This window comes from Agelaius tricolor, unplaced genomic scaffold, assembly GCF_023055355.1.
Source record: "Agelaius tricolor isolate 1412-34295 unplaced genomic scaffold, bAgeTri1.0.p SCAF_1, whole genome shotgun sequence".
Classification (NCBI taxonomy): Eukaryota; Metazoa; Chordata; class Aves; order Passeriformes; family Icteridae; genus Agelaius; species Agelaius tricolor.
Genome location: NW_027269261.1, coordinates 43,682,698 through 43,706,707, shown reverse-complemented (window position 1 = coordinate 43,706,707; position 24,010 = coordinate 43,682,698). Strand labels below are relative to the sequence as shown.

Sequence of the window (24,010 nt, the reverse complement as noted above, 5' to 3'; positions counted from 1 at the left end):
ACAGAATTACTTACTCTTAATGAGGCAAGAGTTTGCAGCAGAGAGAACTACTGTGTGTGCTGGTTTTAGCTGAGGTAATTTTCTTCACAGTGGCTGGTATGGGGCTGTGTTTTGGGTTTGTGCTGAACACAGGGTTGATGATACAGAGATGTTTTTGTTATTGCTGAGCAAGGCTTACACAGAGCCAAGCCCTTTTCTGCTTGTGGTACTGCCACACTGGCAAGGAAGTTAGGGGTGCAGGGAAGGTGGGAGAAGACACAGCTGGGGCAAGTGACCCAGGCTGTCAAACGGAATATTCCAGACCATATAACATCATGCTGTATATGTAAGTGGGGGAAGAAGGAGGAAGTGGGGCATGTTTGGATTGGTGGCATTTCCCTTCCCTAGTAACTGCTCTGTGTGAGGGGGCCCTGCTCTGCTGGGAATGGCTGAACACCTGCCTGCCCATGGGAAATGGTGAATTAATTCCTTGTTTTGCTTTATTTGTGGGTGTGGCCTTCACTTTCCCCATTAAACTGTCTTTATCTCAACCTATGAGTTTTCTCACTTCCACCTTTCCTGTTCTCTCCCTGATCCTGCTGCTGGGGGAGTGAGCAAGGGGCTGGGCAGGGCTTGGCTGCTGCCTGGGGTTAAACTAAGAGACTGTGACACTAATGAATTTCAGCAAAGTGGTGAACTGCAGCTCTGCAGGCACCACTGACCAGCACCAGAACAATGCAGCATAGGAAAAGAGCATGCAGAATAAAACAAAATCCTAACAAAATGCACAATTGCGAACCAGCTCGAGAGGCTGTGAACTGTCATCATATTTCCTTTTCAAGCAAGGGCAATACTTTCTGTTTTTAGAAGGGGAGATGCCTTGCCCTCTGACAATTTTTGCTATGCTAAGAATAAAATGAATGGAAGACAAAGAGCCTAAAGGAAAGAAGGGCAAGATTTTCCATGAATAAGCAGCAAAATCCCCTGTCACCTTGTCTTTGACAATGCTGCACACTAACTACTGATGTTAATTCAGTAACTTGGAAAAAGCCCTGGATGAAAGCTGAATTAATATGGACAGGGAGTTAGTAAAGGCTGTTCAACCATGTGCTTTGCTTTTTCTAAAGCTCTGAGGCACTGGAAACCTGCCTCAAATCTGACCTTTTCTTTTTTTTTTTTCTCTAAAAGGATCTAGTTTCAATGCTGAGAATGGCTAAAAAGAACAGAGGTTTCTGCTACTTCTTATCAAACAGTATGGTCACGTGCCACAGTTCCCCCACCATCCAATTAAAAATCAGTATTTGTGACCCAGCATCTCTGAACAGGCAAAATACAAAAAAAAAGAACAATAACATTTCTGAGTTCTTAATTCTTGTGCCCTTCTTCACTTCTTATCATCTCATATAGAAGCAAGTCTTTAAAAAATGTTATATGTAGCACATATGCATTGGTGCAATAATAATTGTCTACTAGGACTTAAAGTGAAAAGGTAAGTTTTGTGTTATGTCCTCTTCCCCCAGAGTACTGTGGGGTCCAAAAGCCTACCTACCTCATCCCTCCTTTCTGCAAAAATCTCCTTCCATACCTTAAACCAGCAGATGATTCCTTAGTATATAAAACAACATTCTCCTCCTCTTGTAGCAAAAAATTAATTTTATGACTGCAAATTCAGAAGATTCCTGCTACTGACACAAAAGGCATGGTGGTTCCATCAATGCAATTCTCTCCTATCTTGCAGTTGCCATAGACAGAAATGGTAGTGGGGGTGTTTTTCACTTTGGTTTTTGCTTTGTTTGTTTGTTTTTTTAAAATATCTTTTCTCACTTGGTGCAGGAAGCAGATTGCATTCTTTGCCCTCCATTTTTAGTGCTTGGGCAACATGCATTTCATCTGCAGATAGGTATTAATTCTGCCAGGGCTGAGGGACAAGTTCAAGGCTGGGAACAGAGTTCCATCCTGGCACAGACATAAGTTTATCAAAGGATCTCCACTAGCACATGGCACCAGATAACACTGATGATAAAACACACATTATGCTGCAGAAACATGATTAGAAACTCTTATCTGCTGCACTTCTATAGCGACGATTTCCTTTTCCATGCCCTGTGGGCATTGGCTACTCTTTCCACAAGCAGAAATGAAAGGCATAGTGAAGATTCCCCCCTTCCCTCAAGACCTAGTTAATCTAGGCTAATCCACTTCTGTGAAGCAATACCATCAAATTTCTTCTGACATTATTTAAATTTACTAAGAGCTGCCAAGATCCTATACTTTGTCAGGAAACTGCAAACATTTTCAAATATATTGCAAGTGATTGTGGAGAGAATAAGGATATTTGGTGAGAACCTGCACTGTGGTCATGTAGAATAAGACAGATTGAAAAGTAATTGAATGTGTTTTGAAGGTGAAAACAGGGTTTCTGTGAAGAAAATGCTTTATTATATTCCTACTATCCAACTTCCCCCTGCTCCATGAAACACAAAAGAGACAGGCAAAAATAGGTGTCCTAAGGGATAAAGTTGGAAATAAAATAAGGGAAGAATAAAATGCACAAAGTGGAAATGAGACAAGTTCAAGGAAGGAAGACAGAGGAGCCATAATAAAGGGAAGAGCAGGGGGAGAATCAGAAAGTCCCCTTTCTAAGACTGCTAACATCAAGACAGAGCAATTAAAGAACAGCAAAAAAGAAAGAGCACAATGCTTAAAGCAGATGGGAAAATAGAACAAGAAAGAATACTTAAATTTTTCTTCCTTGTTAATTGGATTCACCACTGTGAAACTTTCCTAAACTATTAAAAAAAGAGGACGTATCTCCCAAATAAGACCGGGCCAATAGAGCAACCAAAAAATCACCTGTAAATTATTAACTAACACACTTAGCAATTTGCTTTTCAATATTCACAGCTCCTTTTATTTGTGAGTATTTTGGGGAAGTAAACTTCCCTCACTACAATAGTACCAAGAAATCAGTGGGATCTTGCCAAATTTCCCCTCCCCTATAGAAACACCTTTAAAATGTTACTTTTATTCACAAGTTCCTATGTTCTTGTCACCAGTTACATGGCTGAAAGTCAAAATCCTTTGATTTGTAATATCATAACATTTCCCCAGCAAAGTAAGTAGTATAACAAGAGCTGATGTTTTCAGGCTGGAAAAAATACCAGGAAAACACGAGCCTTTAAGAAACAATAGCCCTGTTTTCATGACAGCCTCTATTATGTAGACAGAAAAATAAGGTAACTGAAACAAAGCAGCTGTATTGTTCACAACAAGGAGAAGGGATTGTCCAAAGTAAAGTGTTTGATTGTTCCCATGAGGGTTTGGTGACACTGCAATGTGTTCTTCACATTACTGAAACATGAGAAATTATTTGGTAGTGGTTGAAGGCTTTTTGTGTATTCACCAGTATGATAAAACCACACAGTATGGTCAAGAGAAAACTGTGTTACTCTAAAGAACAGCAAACCACAATTAGGCAGAATACCTTCAAATGTCACTGGAGAGTGCAAAGATTTCTTCCAAATTTATGGATCTGGCAAGTTATGTACATATTCACTTCATGCAGCATCAATTTCTAAACATGTTCCAAATTTTCAGTACTTAAGTTAATCACACCGAGCCTAGTCCTGCAGTCCTTTGTTGTAACAGAAGGCAACACAAGTGATTCCACTGCCATCCAAGGGCATTTTTTCCAGGAAGAAAAGGACTTCTCATAAACAACAGCCTGAAGTCATAAGCAAACAACACAGGTGGGAAAACTACACCTATATAATCAATGTTAAATTAAACCACAAAATATTCCATACATACAGGAACAACAGAAAAAGAGAGCTACAAATCTGCAAGGATACACAGTCCTTTTGATGTGAGGCTACCTTTAAGACCATCAGCAGTGTGAAGCACTGCCCTTTTAGTGTGCTGCGCTATTCAGAGCATTCATACCCAGCTCTGCTCCCAAAACCATTTCTGAAACTTAGTATTTTATAAAGGAGATGTGAGGCATGTGGTATGTAAGCTAACAGTGAATAGTAAGGAAAGACAGTAACTTCTAAGACTGTTCATTTTCATGTAAACTGGAAGGTGACGTGGTGGCATTTAGTCCTGACCTGTCCTCTTATGGCATGGGACCCTCAGAAGATCTTATGTCTCTCCTGAAGGGGCAAGATCTCAGTGAAGATGACATCCTCAAATGCATTAAAAGCACTGCCTGCATGAGAAACCCTTGTTTCTGATAGAGAAAATGTGCATGCCCTTAGCAGTCTGAGCAACCAGGCTGCAGCCACATTTGTTCTGAATTAGGCAAGTGACATTTGATTGAAACTCCTAAAAGAAAAACCACACATGAGATCAGGTAAAACAGACCTTGAGCTTGATTTCTGCTGCTTCAATAAATGCAAGGTGCCTTTATCACACCAACTATCTTAACACCTCAGTGAATGAGGAGCCATGCAGATGAGCACAAGTTACATCAGAGTAAGACTCCACGACATTTTCCCTACTGTGTATCCATGAGTAAAAATTAAGGCACCATTAAAATGAAAACAAACATTGGTGAACAGAAAATGAACCCAAGACAAACAGCAGAAGAGAGTCAGTTAAAGAAGAAAGGTTTTGCATACATTTGCAAACTTACCTGGTGCTGTATCATTCAACAATGGCAAAGTACAGTCACTGCAGTATTGCATCTTGTTATATTTATGCATTTTCCCTTTCTTGCAGGATAGCACAGAAAATAGCTCAATAAAACACCTTTGTGTAATTGTCATCAGTTATTCTTGAATAATATTATTCCCCAAAAATAATTTCATGATTCCTATCTGGGAATTAGGAAAAGCCCCTTAAAAGCCCTGGTTTTGTGATGAATGGAAGTCACAGCATAATCTTTTGAGGTCTGGAGAACAGTACAATCACATTAAATTCCCTCAGCTCAAGAAATGTCATCTTTACATCAGCTGGCACAAAAAAATTGTTTCCAGCCTGAGGCAGCTATGATAAGGGATTTAGAAGTCATCACCATGTGGGCCAAGAGATATAAAGGAATGCATCACCACATATAAAGTGTCTGCTTCTCAGAATTTTGGAGCTAATGTTCTCACAGCTGTGTATGACTTAGACCAGCTGGGAAGAAGAAAGGAACTAAATTAGTCACTAGAAGGATCTAATATTTTGTCTAACCTGCATTTTAACACTCCAGCAGCAGAACTGTTGGTAAGCAAAATAAGATCAGATCATTATCCAGCGAGGGATGGGGCTGTGAAGTCTCTTGGAAGCACAGTAGAAAACACACAGTCCTGGGGGCAGGCAGGCAAAGATGACATTTCAGTCCTATCTGTGCACTGCTAAGATACTACCAGCAGCTGCAACAGCCCTCAGCACAACTGAGGGGGGTCATAGGTTACACAAAATTACCACAGACCATCTGGCACTTCCAAGCATGCCTGTGCTGCTCCACAGATAAGAGGGAAAACCTTTTGGAAAGACTTACTCAGTAGCCTTAGCACAGCAGTTTCCCTATAGCAGGCATCAGAGTTTCTGTAACATGACACACAGGCACTAACAGCTCAAGATGAAATCTTTAATGGCATTTACAGCACTCTTGACTAGGATCAGTTTGTGACCCTCACCCATTTACATGACTAAAGCTCACTTATGGCAGAACTTGGTGGTTTTTGAAAGAGTTGGATGGTTGAAGTCCACTTTATTCATGGTAATGATATAAAGTGCTAGCAAAGCCTTCACTTGGTGCAGAAATAAGTGAAATGAAAAAAACTCCCACTTTCTGTGGCAGAACAAGGGTCCCATGAGAAGATGCTCATCTGAATTTCAATGAGCTAGAGCAATTACTGTAAACTTCTCCTGTACAATCCCTCCTAAATGACTCAAGTGATGAGCTGAAGTTACCAACACAAAACTTCTTGTACTTCAGATATTCACACAAAGGTCTCTACTGAACTCACTTTTATTATTCTAACTTTGGAATACCACTTTTGCACATCTCCTGTTTCCTAACAAAAGGTAATCAATGGTATTTACACTCTCAAGAGAGCAGTCAGTTACTTAATGTATAAACTTGGAGAATGGCTTGATGTATGTTGGTGACTAGGAAAGAGACAGCCAGCAGCTTATTAAACATGTTATTTGTTCATTCTTTTATTGGAGGATACTGTCTTCAACGACTGTCAGTCCCCTGTCAGAATATAACCTACATTTTAAATCAGGAAAAAAGAGTGTCAAGTAATCTGTATACTTAGTGGGTGCTTTGCCTTCTTTGGGGTGAAACTATCATCTACTGAACATATTTCCATTTTTTGCCAATGTATGTTTTCCCATTTTTTCTTTAGATACAAGGCTATCAAAAGAGTAGCATTCCTAATGAAACATATTCTATTAAGCTACCTGACAATGGATGCATCTTTTTAAAAACCAACCAACCAACCAACAAACAAAAAAACCCAAAATCCCCACCTCCCCAAAAAGTATTCCAGCATATCAGCTAGGTTACCCTCCCCTCTCTCCATTAAAAAAAAAAAACAAAAAACAAAAAACAAACGGACAAGAGGAATATATTCCAAACTTTTCTTAAGAAAATAAAGGAGAAAAGGGAAGGGAGGGAGGGAAATTAACTGACAAAATTGATTTTTTGAAACTTGAATCTTCATTAAAGCTGTTTTGTCAAGAGATTTCTTCATTAACTTCCTTTTCCTTCTGTTACAAAGTGGTCAAAAATGACATTTCTAAGAGTTCTGCTTTACTTTGAAGCTGTATCTTAAATTGAAGTGATCTCAATCTAGACTGTTTCTATTCGAAACATTACCTGGCAAAATTATAGATTTCATCTGGAGAAAAGCTTTAGAGGTTTATTTGAATTCATGCTACCCAGACTTGATTCTCTTTTGGTTTCAAGAGCCTCCACAAAAGTGCATCCACAAGCCAGATGCAAATTCTATCTCTGTCTAAAATGTAATCTTAAAACTTACTCTTTAAACTTTCCTTAGAGACCCTTTCTTTAGCTTATGATATATATAAATGAGTAATCTGAGCATTTATATGAAGACCAAAAAAGAGAAACTCTCTCAAGTTACTGCTCTAAGCAGGGGCAGGGTTCAGGGAAGCCTCTTGGGCTCTTGCTTGCTTTTCTATTTTATTGCTCAAGCTGTAAAGCAGGTGTAGCTAACTACTTAAAGAAACTAAAATGAACCTATAAAAAAACAAATATATATAATCACCTAAAATTAAAATACCATAAAAATAAAATATTTTTCAAGACATAGTATCTTGGAAACTTCTTTTTCATAAAAACATTAAAGATTTTCTCTTCCATCAGTATTCAAATTCTTAGCTCTTAATTACTTGAACTATTTTTAGACTAATACCATTTGCACATCTTGGAAAACAAGTTCAGGTCTGAATCTTCACCATCTGGGACCTGCAAATTCTATCTGATAAACCTCTGGAAGGAGAAACAAACATACAGCTTCTCTAAGTATTTAACACTTAAAGAGAAATTTACATCCTTCTGGGAGCCTGATACATCAATTAAATCCATACACTCTAGAAGCATCAAAACATGTTGCTATACTTTATTTTTAATAAAGAGTATGGTTTTCAAAAAGACAGCACACAAAGTCCTTAAGACTTGTCTTAAACTTATGGACTGAGGTATATGGAGTAAAATTGTTATTAAGAGAGGGTTAAGCAGCACACAGAAACAAAGCTTGATCTTCACCATCATTTTTTCATTCAGATCGGAATATCTTTTAAATTTATGAGTTGAGTAAAATAAATATTTCTATATTCAAAAGCATGAGTGAGCAAAATATATAAAACCTTATCTTTATCAATAGAACAAAAAATAGCAAGGGCAACAATTTATTAATTATACCTGCTTAGTAATGGAAATGGAAGTGGTGTTTATTTGGTGGATTACATTTTATTAAGACACAAACTCCAATTACAACACATGAAGGCCTTTTAAAATACAAATATACTCATTCAGGGCAAAGTTCACTCACTAGAAGATTCCATTACAACAGCACTGTAATATTTGCTAACCATATTTCAAGGAGAATCCTAAAGTCAGAGGGGTCACCTAGAACCCTCTCCACACAGTAAGAGAAGGAAATAGAAACGTTAGTGTTTGTTAAAAAAAAAAAAAAAAAAAGGCATAAAAATATGTAAATTCTGCATAAGTATTCAGTTCTTAAAATATCTCTACTGTTGTCTTGGTTTGTATTTGCTCTCTCCAATAACCCAAACTGGCATTTTTTCAAAACTGTTATATTGACTGTCATTATTTGCTAAAGATGTCCAGAACTCTGCTAAGGGATTCTTTTGGCCCTGCTCAGTGTTGGTTTTTGCATAGGAGCAGAAGGGTGATTTTTCACCCAGCTGTCATATCCCCAACACTTGAGGCTAGACCACTGCTGCTCCAGAGCAGCCCTTTGCACTGGAGAACACAGTGATTCTTTTTTTTACCTGCACCCATTGCCAGGCTGCTGAATGCAGCCCTGAACAGAGCTCTCAACACAAACAGTATTTCCTACTTTGAACTATTTTTGGTATTATTCTAATGCAAGTTCCTAACACTTTTATGCATATCAATGCTGCATGTACAAGCATTTTTAAGATTTCAAAGGTTTTCATGATACCATCCTTACCTATGTAGTTTATCCTCCAGAATCTCCATGTACTTCTCAGCATTTTCTTTTACACTGGTCACTACAAAATAAAGGCCAAAATTAGGTAATGATATAACTTTACAGTTCTGAGGGGGTTTTCTTTTTTTAAACCAACTCATCTCTTACCCACATATTTTACACATGTCAGTTAGGAATAAGAATTTCATTAATCTTTTTCACATTCAAATTGCAGTGTGGGTGTCTTCTCCCTTTTTCCTTGAAAGTCTATTATATCTATATTATAATAATAGATCAATAACAAATGCATTAACCTCTTGGCTGGGCCAGAAAAATGTTGAGACTAACAAACACACAGTATGCAGAAGCTTCCTCTTGACAAAATAAAAAACAAAGGCAACAATGACAGCTAAAAAAAAATCATCCCCACAAAAAAAAGAAATATTACCCATTACTCCTCTTTACCTTTAGGAGAAGTAAGCCAGCCTTACAAATGCACCAGTCCATGCACAACAGTCCTTTAAATAGTTATCAATCTTGTATCAAACATTTCTGATAAAACTAAAACACTACACAATGAGAAGAAATACCACTCAAGATTGTTATGAAATTTAGGTTGGGGTATTTTGTGGTTTGGTGTCTGGGGAGATAGTTGTGTGTGTGTTTATTTATTTTTAAAGCTCAGACCTAGACATTCTCTTAGCCCCTACAACTTCTTCACCCAGAAGACATTCCAAAAGACTACTTACCATAACACACAACAACAAAGCTGTTCTTTTGAATGACCATTGGTACTCCATCAATGGTAGAAAGTAAACCTCTTCCAGGAAAAAAAAGGCTTTTAGATAATAACCATTTCCACAATATGACAACTTTTCTTCCCTCCTCCCTATAAGCTGCTTACAAAGTCCAAGTCTCGTAGAACTGTAAATCACTTGGTCTCTTTCAAAGGCTTAATTCATTGTACATCAAATATATATTTTATATGAAGAGGCATCCTACAGAGCATCACTGTTCTATGGGGAAAACATGCTAAATGGGTCAGGTACCCTGTGAGTTTACACACTCATCTCCCCCATCTTCCTTACAATATGATGGCTCCAAGCACAGCTTACACACAAGAGCTTTCCCCTTCTGTGTTTGTTGGGTTTTTTCCCCTCATGAAGTTGAATGTCACCCACCAAAGCCTGACCTGAAAACTCAGCATTAGCCAAATCAGCTGTGCTAAAGTTTACACACAGAGGAGTTCACTGAGGTAACACCATTAGCAGCAAGCATCAGGGTCAGTGTAACATCGACTGTCTGCAGAAGGTAGTGTGCACCAGGTCACACAGCAGTCACACATCACTGAAACTGTCTGCAATGCAACGGCAAGTATAGAACACATGTTGCAAGGTTGATTTACTTGTTCGCTGTTTGTTTTGTTTTGCTTGATATATGAGTTTATTAGAGTTTATTAGCAAACAAGCAAACCAACCAAACAACAAAAAAACCTGAAACAATCAAAAAACCCAAACCCACCACAGCCCCAGTAGTCTGGAAGCAGGATTCTGCAATATTTTATTGTACATAGACATTAGTTTAGGCATAGGCATTATGCCTAAACTATATTTGTACATAGGCATTAGTTTATACATTCACAGGCCCAATTACTCATTAGGAAAGTGCTGATGGATGTTATGCAAAAGGGTTTATAAGGATTTCTGCAGTGGCACTGGAGACTAAATAACTTTACCTAGCTTGTAGCAGTTCTGTAACAACTACAGGGCTTAGTAAAAGCTCACAGTTTCCTTACCATGCTTTTATTCCTACACTTCCTGTAGAACTGTGGAGAGCCTGCAAGCTGGCAAGTCTTTCTTTAATGACACACTACAGCTTTATAAAAACGGCCAGCACTTCTTGCAAACTCCCTATCCATCAATCCCCAAATGTGCTGACCTGAGGCCTGGTGCACACTTTGATAGCAAATAGCTTCAAGGTGTTCGGGTGCTGTACTTCCCCTTCTCTTGCCATTGTCACAGTGTCCTTCAGTGTGAGCTGTTACAACTCAGGGGCTTATTCTTTTGGATAATAAAGTCAGCAGATATTATTTATTTTTGGAGAGGGATGAGAAGAGGTGGAGAATCTGTTTCACACTCACTTTGTTTCTAACCGATATAGTGACTTCTTACGTTACATGAAAGATAAACCTTGCTTTCAATTTCTCCTGCTGTGCTTGTCACTTTTTAATTGGGTTTGATCTGATAGAGTAATTCGCACTTTCACAGTTCAGTCCTGCCCCTACATGCAATTTTACAATGCCCTTGAAGCACACAGCTTAATATATCAGCATTATTCAATGACAAAAAGTAATGGGCAAGAATACACCACTAGTCAAAAGTAGGTCAGCAAAAAGCTAACACTCATTTGGAAATCACCTCACATCACTAAACCCTACTCTCTCCTGTCAAACGTTTTAACTACATTAAAAGAAATGCAAACTTTGCTGCTGAAAGAGAAAGCTCCCCAGACTAGCTTTGTCTCCTTGCCTTCTTCTCCGTGTAATTGGAAAAGCTGTGACCTGGAGATTTTGCTGGAAGGAAAACATATCTTAAAAATCTGATTAAGGTTACTTCCCTCGCAACAAACTGTAGATAGCACTGCAACAAATACTTTCAGCCTTTTAGATCATCCATTGAAATAGAAGACAAGCAAAAGATTAGCAGATTTTTTGTTCTAATTTAATGAATCTATTCACCATCACTTCAAAGCAAAAAAAATGCAAACAGGAAACTGTATGTGCTTTCAATCTGGCCAAGAAGGTAGTAGATGACAGAGAAAGAAAAGAAATAATAATTTATGAGATTCTTCTCTGCATGCCAAATGGTTTATTTTTACATTTAAGTGAATGGGGTTGTCTTTTTCCATCAGTTCTCTGGGGATTTACATGCTTAGCTTATATTAGCCTTGAGGGGAGTTATTAAAATAAAGAAATATAAATTCTCTATTAAAATAAAGAAGTATAAATACTTGCAGAAGATCAAAACGCCAGGTTATTTGCTGAGACTAAAAATAAACTTCTCTTGTGAAGTCTTAATGGAAGAAAAGTGAGTCAGCATTTCTTTCCCTTGTTTTATCTTAAATTTTTCTTGCTTCTTACAGCAAAGTCCAATCTTGGAATCAGTTCTGGTCAGACAGGACTGAGAAGCAGCAGTGAGCTCCTGTGGTGGCCTTTTAATTGCTACAGAATGTAAATCTCCTGTTTTAGAAGCTGCATAGATACCATTCAATAATTAACCTACATAGCATTCCTTTAAAATATCATTACATGTCATTTCTCATCTGAAGGCAGCCCCAGTGGGGTAATGCTATTTCTATTACTTACAGAGATTATTCAAGCCCGCACATGAAAGCGTATCATTACTTTTATTCTTCAGTTTCTTATTCTTTGGTCCTCAAAATTGAACTTAAAAAGACCTATGGACTATAAGATATGCTTTGGATACTATGATCAATATTTTCTAAAACTTTATAAAACCTGAGTATTTGACTGGAGATACCTCAAACCCAGTGTTCAAATGGATGCTCCAGGTGTAAATGGTTGGCAACTCAGAAGAATAAATCTTTAAAATTGAATAGGGGTCTTAAAAAATAGTAGTCAATATCACAGTAGTTTTCACAGATGGGTAGTTCTTTACCAGACAAGTCATTCACCGAGTCCAAGAAATACAAAGTCTGAAGTAAAGTTTTTACCTTCCATCCTAGAAGGTATTATTTCTTTTTTTTTCTTTTTCTTGTTTTTTTTTTATGGATAGACAGTGTGGATGAATAATGACACATAGTTTTACACAAAATTAAAGGTTGGAAGAGATGCAATAGCTCCTACACCAACACCCAGCATAAAAAGAACGGCCAGACATTACCTGCCTGCATGACAAGCCTGATACCTACAAAATTAGCCTTTCTGATCCACAAGTATAATGTTCCTTCTCAAATATTATATTATATAGAGTAAAACTCCCACTGGTGTGACGGTGTTCACAGGGGTTTTCAGATGAGGGAAGAGACGAGGATTTGACTTCAAATCCTGTTTCAGAAGGCTTGATTTATTATTTTATGATATATATTACATTAAAACTATACTAAAAGAATAGAAGAAAAGGTTTCCTCAGAAGGCTAGGCTATGAATAGAAAGGAAGGAATAACAAAGGTTTGTGGCTTGGACAGAGAGCCAAGCTAGCTGGGCTGTGATTGGCCATTAATCATAAACATCCAAGATGGGCCAATCACAGATGCAGCTGTTGCATTCCACAGCAGCAAATAATCATTGTTTACATTTTGTTCCTGAGGCCTCTCAGCTTCTCAGGAGGAAAAATTCCTAAAGAAAGGATTTTCATGAAAAGATGTCTGTGACACACTGGCTTCAATGACATTTTTGCCTGACTTAAGGATCTAGGAATAAAAATTAAAAAAACTGCATAGACATGTATTGATCTGAGGACAGAATTAGGTGTGAACATGTTGCTTCTCCTGTCACTATACTTTTTTTAATGTAAAAATTGTTATTTATACTAAGATAAAATGAAAGCAGAAAATGATTCTATGCAAATCTGCCTGATCTTTTCTGTCATGAAAGATGTACTACATTAATATGTGAAGTTGGGGTCTGAAAAACTGAAGAATGGCATTGATATATTTAAAGGTTCACTTGAAAAGAGTGACACTCGACATGACATCTTAGCTGCCCAACTACATGTCAAGATGATTTATCAAGCCCCAGTAACAAGATTGTGGATTACAGAATGGTAAGGAATTTTGCATCCTGCAGACAGACAGGGGAAAACCCCAAAGAACAAGCTCTGTGAAGAACAATGGCCACTCTCCTATGCATTGTTCTCAAGGAACCAAAGCAGAAAGAACAGAAAAGGTCAGGATTAAAGGCACAAAAATAAATGCCTTATTTAAGAAGTGTAAATACTTTTAAAAGGCAAATGAAATTCTATGCTGGTTCCCTGTCATCCAGTAATGAAGTAAATACTGAGATACGTAGTTATTACCTGTCTTTTCCAGTAATTGTGGTTTGTTCTAAGAAATGTACTAACCCTCTGAATAACATTGAAACACAGCACTAAATAACTGAGGGAACTACTGCCACCAGACATGAGGTGGCAAAAATTTGGGAGGTCAAATGGACTGGCTATTCTGCAATTAAAAACACTACATAAAGGTGTACTGGAAACACAAACATCTGTTCTGAACATCTAAGAAATGAAAGCCAGACGTTTAAAGACACAACCTAATCTTACTTGACTAGAGTAAGATTGAATGATGGAATTATCTCAAATTAGGCAGAGAATATTTTCAACTAGAGCTGAAAATATTCTTTACCTAATTTGAGATGATTTCATAACTCAATCACAAGGGTTTTTTCCATAATGCAATCACAAGGTTTTTCCCTCTTTCTGTAAGCAGCTGGCCTGGAGAATAGGATACTGTCCTGCCACAGAAATGGAAAGCTGTGCTTTGCAGTGGCATAGCACTGGCAGGCAGGTCAGGAGCAGCAGCTCTGATGGGTCTGAGATCTGTGAATGCAGCAGGGCTGTACCATGCAGGGCTGCTAGACAGACTCAGTCCCTCTGGACAGAAAAGATGACTGCAACAACAGCTGGGTGATTCAGTGATGTTGATCTTATCATAATCCCATCCCACAGGAGAAGAGGGGGCTTTCAGGGATCCACTGTCAAATGACACTCCACTGCTTTCAGAGCTCTCAGAGGGATGGAGTATGTAGTATCTTGTCCATGTGAAGATTTGCATCAGCATAACTTTCCTCTCCAGCACTAGACAGTTAACTGCTCTGATACCATAGGGCAGCACTTCTCCTATATAGAAGCAAACAAATAAAGGTTCCATCTGGAGCATCACTGTCTTAAAACATTTTGCTCACTCTCACATTTAAAATCTTGTAGGATATTTCCACTTTATACTCTCTAACTCTGGAAAAATATGGGAAGTAATAAAAATCTATGAAGAGTAATAGAGAAATACAAAATTGGCACAACACAGGACAGCATAGCATTTTGGTCCTAATGCTGCACTGAAACAGGAAAAGACTGAAACAGTGTGAACAACTCACTTTCCTCAGGAAGCTCCCCTTGGAGCTGTGGATTACAGAGTGTCTACTGTTCCATTTCTCCCTAGCACCTTGGTACATCCTGAACAGGAGGAAGCCTAGTCTATCCTCCAGACATGCTGGGAATGGGTGGGCACTGCAAGCCCAGGAGAAACAGCTTCCTCTCTTTAGGAGATCACATAAAGGCCAAGTTTTTCCAGGTCATTTGGAAAGATGGCATTATTTTACACATTGTAGAAGCAGGCAAAGAAAATGCTCCTTCTGCTTGTGTCAAAGTTCTCAGCATATTTACAGATGGCCTAATTTGTAGACCTTGGTGCAACAATGATTTTGAGGATGCAATAAGGCAAGTGGCACCTTACCTTTGATGCAAAAAATTACAACCAAACATAGATAGCATACAGAAGATACTGATTTTAACAGAGAAGCCACATTCTGCTCTCAAGTTAGATGTCAGAGCAGATATAAGTTATGGAAAATCTCAGAATGAACAGAAGTTTGACAAAGAAGTAAAAAACAGAAAATAGATCTTACAAAGAGAAATGACAGGAGGTGCCAGCAGCTCTGCCTATAACAACTGACAATTCTGTCTTTGAGCAAGGCATAAAAGGTTTGCAGAGGCGACAAGGAGCAGGGGAAAACCACCCTGCATAAAAAGGTACATTTGAGAAACAGACATTCCCAGAATCTGCCTCCTGAACCTTCTTTGTTGCATGCAGCACTTCTCATCCAAAGAGACAGGTGACCCTTCAAGTTCTGTGATGATTAAATTGCCTACATTCAAGAGAATTACCATACTTTCACATGGTTTCTGAGTTTCCTTCAAATTTCAGAAAAATCTGTCAAACCTGACACAGGGACTCCTTCCATGCTCCATGTGGGAGACAGCAGGTAGAAGGAGGCAAATTACTTTCAGTAAATAATTTACCTTAAAAAAAAAAAAAAGCTGAAATTTTACGCATTGTTTTATTACACAGTATCAAAGCAAGCATACTGATTCTAAACTGAAGGGGCAGTAGGCCCAGCAGTCACCAGAGCTCATAATAACATGAAAAAAGATTGGCCTTGATACTTTAAGAGAGTATGTAAAGAGTAGGGAGAGTCACAAAGCACATAGCACCCACCGGACCACCCACCTGTGCAGCCCCAGGTCTGGAAGCAGCCTCCTGGCCTCCCAACTTCTGCCCTGCATGTACCACCTCTGTAGTAACCACAGGCTAGGTGCAGATCCCCTATCACAGGTTTGGTTACTTTTCCACAAATGATTCAAAAGCTACAAATGATTGGAGTGCACTAAATGGAATTTTAAATTGGCTGCAGAAAACCAGGGAGAAAACTGTTCCTACATTCTCACTTCAGGGAAATCTGTGCTCAAACGAAACGCTCTCTCTGTTTTACACTGCTGACATAAATAAGCCAACTTGCCCCAGAAAGGTTTTCTCCATTGCAGACAGTTAACTTTATTTTTAAACTTTATTTAAAATTAGATAGGACATGGATTCATGTGCAATTTCTAGCTCCAGAGTGACTGCATAGTACCACTTCTGGAAGAATGCTGGGGATCTTCACTGATAACACCCTCAGGGGATGAAGGCTCCTGAACTCTTCTATGGGAAAGTGAAGGTTGAATTTTCCTCTCCCATTCCATCACATGGATAGGACCATCCTGTTTTCCTTGCTTCTCTGCAGGTGCCAGAATCATTGTTTACACTTTGTTAGACAACTTACTAACTACTTTAGTATTGAAAGTATCATCTCTTTTCCAAAACCCAAGAGAAAAGTTTCCTTTCACTTTCTATTCTTATCTCTCTTGCATTCTTTACTTAGCAACTGGGGAGGAATGAAGGGGAAGGCAGAGGTACCAGAGAGCAATCTGCTTACACTTTCTCTTACCTGGCTCTCCTCTCTGCCTGTTTACCACCTATTACTTCAATCCTCTGCTGACCATCTGTTCAACCTCCCTGCTCCAACCACAAAAAAAAATTTCCTTTTTTCCTTTCTCCTCACAAAGCAAAGCCTGAACATCAAGGAGAGCCATGTGTCCAGCTTGTCCTCTGTAGATTGTCAGCAGTCACAAGACATCATCTGGAAATCATTACTCACCCGAACAAGGCAACCAGACTCAACATGTGCAAAGGCACCAGAAGAGTTCAAACTCGTTACTTGAATTGCCACAAGTTTTTCCTGGAAGTAAGATTTATTTTAACACTGTTAGATAAGATAAAAAGACCCAGAATGAGCCCTTTCTACAGCTATCCAAGACAAACAACAGAGAACAATTAATGCTTTATGCACAGGCTAAGCTCCATGACAATTACTGACAACACGTAATGCCTATGTTATGAAAGGCAGGAACAGGTCAAACATTTTTGTCTGACAGACAAACTATAAAACAAGTGAAGTCAAATTCAATTTTTGACTTAAGAGGATACTTTACAGCTAATATGGATGATCCATAGACCACAGGACGTCACAGCCATTCAACAACATCAAGGCTTCTAAAAGACACAGGAGCTGGTTTCAGGCAGCTGTTCTGCTGAACTTCCATGTATGCAGTCTTACACCTAGTGCTTTAGTACCTAAATTGCAACTAAAAAATTATATTAAATTACTAACCCACTTTGGCTTTTTAATTAAAGGTCACAAAGGAAAGATGAGCAAAGATTTTTCTCAATCACTCTAAACCCTCCAGAAATATTTTTCTAAAAGGACTCTGCAAAATTTCATGCTAGTCTTAATGCTGCTGATTATTCTTTTCCTATCTCAACATGCTTGCTAGTCAGGCCATACAAATTAGCAAGAACCCAGGCACCTACAGAGAGAGACAGCCCTAAGTCAGAGGATAAAATATATTTTTACTTCAACAAATACAATTAATTATTCGAGAAACTGTGTTCAAAACTTCTTTATAGAAGAAAACCACATCATTGCAACACAGAAAAAAAAAATAGAAAAATGGAATTTGCCCCCAAATGTTGCTGTAGAATCTGGTTACTAAAAGAGATTAAAGGGAGAGCAGCATACAAGCATAAGAGCTTTGAAAAGTAACAAAAAAAGTGAAAAAAAAGTGAAAAAATAAGTGAAAAGCCAATGCTCTTACTGACAAAGGAAAATCACAAACAGTTACCTTCTCAGTAGAACAAATTTCTACTAAGACATCAGTCCTTCAGATAATTTTAAAGAAAGCAAAGTAGAGCTTAAAGGTGTATATACTGAAGGTTAGAAGTAATACAAATTGCAACAGTGATAAGAAAGAATATTCAGAATTCCAAGCTATTTTTAACAACCTTGAAATCACATCAAATAAAGCAGGGACTTCCTGCACCAAGGCTTACAAACGATACCTGCAAATAGCACTTGCTTATGTTTTTTGTGCTGCTGTTATCTCCAAGGATCTAGAACAGGTCTTGAAACTTCAGAGAAGCAGCAATTTCTTTTTTAGAAAATAGCTGACAATGCTACCATGATACAGAGAAGCAGTGTCCCACATACATGGAAGTTTTCAGAAACTCACTGTAAACTATTTGACCACTGTTGGCTGTACCAGTCACCCTTTCTGTGATGCAATTACAGGGCTTCCAAACAAGAAAAAATGTGAAGCTGCTCAGCAGAGAGGTTGAGCAGAGCCTGTTCTGCAGCCATTTCAGGGAGAAGAGAGCTTTAATATATCGCTTTCCTTAATCCCTAATAATCTTTGCCCTAGCTGCTTCCTCCTGACATTATGCAACCTGCACATAACGGCATATGAGTTTCATTAAACCCACAAGCAATGTTTGGCCATGCCTGACATATCAATGTAAACATGATGCTTTTGACCATGAACATTCAGTGATGCCTTAAAAGCCTCTCTGCTCCTTACACACAAAGCTGGGGCAGAGATTTACACAATGTAAATGGGAGAATTACTGCAACTGAGCAAAACAGATGTACCTACAAGGATGTACGTGCGCTAAGTGCTTCTGCTAATCCTGAGCACCCAAAAGGGCAGAGTCACAGACACAAGAGCACACTATTGAGTGGAGAGATGTTTTTTTCAACTGCTTTCAAGACAGGATAATTAATTTAATTGGCTGACTTCAAAATGTTGTTTACACTGTGTTATAAATGATCAAATCGAGAGCCAAACTTATAAGAAAATTTAGCAAAGATTTATTAATTGGTCCGCGAGACCGCAGTTCGGTCACCGAAACCACCACAGCCAAGGGTCAGCGTTGAGCCTGGATCGGCGCTGGGTGAACACACGGATCTGACCTCTGCATGTCAGAGTCTCCCCCTGTTCACAAATGCTGCCTCGCACAGCGAGTTCTTATACAGTTTGTTCTGCCCGAGGCAGAGATGACCGAATGTTCTTTGTGTCTCTTCACAGGCATAACCGTGGCTATACATGTGCAGAGGTAGACAGTGGTTCAGTCCAGGTGTGTAGATGTTGTCAGAAGACTTCGGGGAAGTCAGTATCAGGCAATAATCACTCTTGAGTGGTCCCAGCAACCCAGGGAAGCCAGCGATTATCGCCCTGGAAGCTTCTATTCTTACGTTAAAAAACCCCCGATGTTATCGAGAACTAGATGTATATTAATAAGACACTGTACCTGGCCAGGATGGTCAAACGACATAATTTGGATCTTACAATATTTTATGCATTAATAGCATGAATTATCTCTACCATATACTACACACTGTAAATTCTTTGCTAGTTTTCTTATTAACTTCCTAGTGCAAAACTCTACTGCAGCAGAGCTCTTGAAAACAACAGCTTTAATATCTCTAAGCTAATGTGGTCAAAACAAAGGCGTAAGATTTCACATAGGGTGATAAAGTGCACTTTATGAATTAGTTGTAAACAGCAATTTACACTGCATAATGAAAAAGGGATTCCAATGACATTCCAATGGAAGACAAACACCAGCATATTTCATATTACCATGTAATCTTCACTGATCTACCCTCTCTTTCTTATCTTTTTTTCCTTAATACCCTCTTTGGTCACCAGAGCCAGGTATAAATCTACATCTTCCCCTTATCTGGATAAACCATAAAATATTTGAGCTCCCAGTAGCTTTTTGGTTTTGTTTTTGTTTTTTAAGACAGAATTCATATTTAACTTAGAAAGATGATGAAAAAAGCAGCCTTATTACTATTCAAAATCTCTTTCTAGATTGAAGCAGACCGTTTCAGCATCAATAGAAAATATTTTGTTTGAATTAAACCCTAAGACCTCTGTTTCTGTAATGTCCGTAAAGGAAAGAAATTAAAGGTCCTGCCCTTCATATTGAGTCTCTGCATTGCTATATTGTAAGTAGGATGAGTGAACTCATTCTTCAAAGCAGCAGAATGCTCTAATGCAGTGGCCTTTTAAAAAAATTCCCTGATAATAGCAATTTTTGTTGAAACTGACACCCTTTCTTGACTTTTGACTATGATTTTTTTCTCATACATTTTATTCGCCATATGACCCAAGCTGTCTCCCTTCCTGACTCCTAAGCCAATGCTGTTTGTGTAATTTTCTCCTCCGTTCTTTTTTTTGGTTTCTACTCTGCCTTTCAAATTCCTCTTTTTCAGATTTTGTCAGCTTTGCTCTTTCACTTAAGCTGTAAATCATTCAATACCACAGGGAATTTTACTTCTGGTTTTGCTCTCTGTACCAAACTTGCAGTGTTTAAGCCACTTCTAGAAAAGAAAACTTTAAAGTACGAGCTAGTAAGGATTCCTGAGACAGCAGTTTGTGGACACTTTACTGGTCATTCTGGTGATGTTGAAACAACTTCCCAATAGCTGATGCAGACTCTTCTATAATAATTGAACATTTTCTAATACCAAATGTTCTTTAGGTATGATTTGATGCTCACATGCTTAGATGATGTAATCTTCATGACCTAAATTATTTTTCAAGTGTCACCTTGAAAAGAAAAATTTTAATTTCCTAAGTTTTGAAGACATGGGGCAGAAATCCAACTCTGGCAAAAACCAAGGTCTGTATCTTCAGAACATCTCAAAACCTGCAGCAAGAACAGCATTATGAGGCTATTCCAAAAAGTCCAACATTAGGATTAGAATTATGCCTCCTCTCTTAACCTTCTCACTAAGGTGCAAGTGCAGCGGTAACTTCTTTTGAACACTCAGGACAAACTAATCAGCTCTACAGACAACACCCATCTATTTCTCACCACTCCTTCATGGGAAAGGTGGACAGGCAGATGGAATTGTCCACTGGCTGAACCAGAACAAACCTGGGCTGTGACACCTAAGGAATGAAATTTTCTATGAGCCTCACAGCCTGAAAATAGAGAAGACGACTCAGGTTTCCTGCTCAGGTATCCAGTCTAATTATTGGATAGTTAACAGCTTAAGAGAGACAGTCTGCCCAGAAACCACTGGAGAAAAGAGAAGTGGAGGGAGTCAAACAGGGAAAAAAAGTCATGATGAAGAGCAGGTTGAAAGGTGCTGCTGAAGAACTGAGCCCAAGGGAAACTCTACTGCTCTGCAGCAGATGAGCAGATTACAGCCAACTTCCTAGGGCACTCAGTTCAAGTGTGAGAGTAGAGCCAAATGGTACAGTTCACCACACTGGAGAATAATTTTTCAATTGAGCTGCTGCCTCTTTGCCTGGCTGACTGACTAATATGTCAGTTGAACAATTAGAGTGGGTTTTCCATCGTCTTCCCTCACAATTCAATGTTACACGTTGGGACAAATTGCCCACCATCTAATAGAAGTGGACTTGTACCAGTCTGCATGTTTAGGCAAAATTGAGGAACATTCAACATTTTCCCAGCTTTAAGGTCCACCATAGATTTTGCTGCTAACACCAGGTCAAGTTGTAGAAATGAGAAATGCTCACACAGCAAATGCTTCCACAGTGTTGGATTGCAAGAGGCTTTTTCAAAGCACTGTTTGTGCATTTTAGCCGTGAAACTTCCAGGGATATCAGCAGGAGTCACACAGCTAAATCCCCAAGCAACACTTTTGGAAGATGACTTATACTTAAAGGAGGATTAGACGAAAATACTTCTTAAGCCATTTTCCATGTAACATTATCAGTCTAAAATTTGGAGAAATACAGAATCATTTGGGGAAAATACATTATTCACTGGGTATCGATTTTTCCATCCAATTAGGCTGGGCAGCTACGCTGAGTATTTAACACACACTCTTGCTTCCCCCTTCCTTTCCACAGAGTGTATATATTAAACACAAGTTAAGACTTCTGGGTTTTCAACTTTGTTGATTTTACATTCCTTCTGGGATTTAAAGTACTACTTTGTTTAATTATTTTTCCTCTACTCATCCACACTATTGAATGACAGTAATAATGAACTCAGAATCATTGTACAAATCCCAGTAGGAACCATTCACAGTTTGCTAATAGGACATTATATTTGCATTACCAAGTTCAGTTCAAAGCACGTTGTGTAAATTAGCTCTGAGGGTTACTACCATGAATCTAAAACCAGAACATCAGGTCAATTAGCACAGCTCCAAAGTACAGTATTTTGGGTGAAAACAGAAGGGGTATGATTACAATTCTAGGAAATCCTCTTTTCAGCTAAGTGCCTCTGAAAAGATGTCTGGTTTCACTTCTGGGAGAAACCAGAATGCCTCAACTCACAGCAGTGTAGCCTGATGCCAGTGACCCTGATGCCTGATAAGCACTATTGACCTGTTCTAAAGAAGGGGCAAAATTAACTCCCAGGAGGTGTGGAAATCCTCAGAACCCCACAGAGACACTTTCTCGCCTATCCAAATTAAAAGAACAGGTGAGTATGAGGAAGATGTGGAGGATGTGTGAATTTAACATAGAATACATTGCTTATATAAAAACGCAACTAATGCACAAAAGATACTCCATTTCCTCCACAAAAACAAACCCAGCATGTACCAAACCACAGCCAGAGACTAAAAAAATCACAGCTTAATAATGAAAGGAGGCCCACAGCAAATTAAGGCAAGGCATTCTCAGCAACAACTTGTAGGACTATTTACTTTTAGGTCAGACAAACATACATGTATGCACACACAGACAAATATGGAAGGAGTTAATGAACTTAATGAACTTCAGAGCCCACACAGCATCTTTGGATAAACTGCTGGAACAGATGAATGCAGACACAACAGGAAAAGAGGTATCCTAATGAAGCTCTACCTCATGAGCCAGATAAAGTCAGAAGGTGCCACCTAAAAAATGAATGGAAGGGCCAATGGATATTATTCTGGTCAAGTCTGTTAATTGGTCTAGATCCTACAGTCAGTTCAGGTCAGTCTTATCAAGCCATCAAGTCAGCACAGTATATACCTCTGCCTGGTTATACCTCTGCCTGGCCAAAGATGATCATAGGATTCATTCCTTGGAACATTTTGTGGTTAAGCTTATAAAATTTTAGTGTAACTGCCTTGAAAGGCTGCTTATTCTGTAAATGCTAAAAAAACCCCACATCATTATTCTCTGCAGAAAGATATTTGAAATAACTGTTAGCCAACTTCAAAATTATTTTACCTTCAATCAAATAATGGGATTTCAGATTACACAACAGAAGTCATTCAATGGACAGGCTTTATAGTCAACTGTATAAAAATGGTCATTCCTCACACAAGAAGATGGCTAGAGCTGAGACACAGAGGGGTATTTCATCATTAATATTTATAATTTTTCAATTTATTAGGCTGCAGCCTAATGGATCTATAGGGGCTGAACCAAGCAAAACTCCTCACAAGGCCTGAAGAAATTGCTGGGTTATGTACAGGACCAGTTAGAAAGGTATAAAAGAAGAGATTCTGGGAAACAAATCTGGATGTTTTGAGTTGAGTACCTCCACAAAATACTTTTGTGTCCATGTGCATGACCAGCTAAATAGCTGTAACCTCCTGGTGGGAAGTGGTGAGAATGAAAGGATTTGCTTAAGTGAGAAAACAGGACACAAATACATAACAGATTCCACCCTAGCTGCAATGCAAACTGATGTGTGAAACAGAAAATGGGCTTTTAGTGAATTATAAATAGCTGGCAAGGACTGAATACTCAGCTGGGTGAAAAATGCTTTATATGGAAGACAGTAACACATGAAAGATCAGAAAGCATACGTAAATTGAAATAAAATGAATATGTTGTCAGAATACAAACAAATGAAAGTCGTATTTTGGAGAGTAAGCACTATAAGATGCTTACTACTGCATGACAACTCAGCAACAAAGAGAGATGAGCTAGAGTGCCCAGAAAAGTAAAAGATATTTGGTATAATAAGTGCTTCTGAAACTAGGTAGAATAACACAAATCAATTGACTGCTTATT

General features: G+C 38.5%; 1 protein-coding gene across 5 annotated transcripts in view; it reads right to left on the bottom strand.

Moving 5' to 3' along the window:
* Positions 1-24,010, bottom strand: part of DISC1 (DISC1 scaffold protein) — a 189,636-nt gene that overhangs the window by 34,811 nt on the left and 130,815 nt on the right. For all 5 annotated transcript variants that reach the window (XR_011679948.1, XM_071431789.1, XM_071431798.1 and 2 more), the window contains one exon: positions 8,637-8,697. Coding sequence is in view for 4 of the 5 variants with exons in the window: in XM_071431789.1 (XP_071287890.1) it covers positions 8,637-8,697 (61 nt within the window). In the remaining variant the exon portion in view is untranslated. The remainder of the gene's footprint in view (positions 1-8,636; positions 8,698-24,010) is intronic.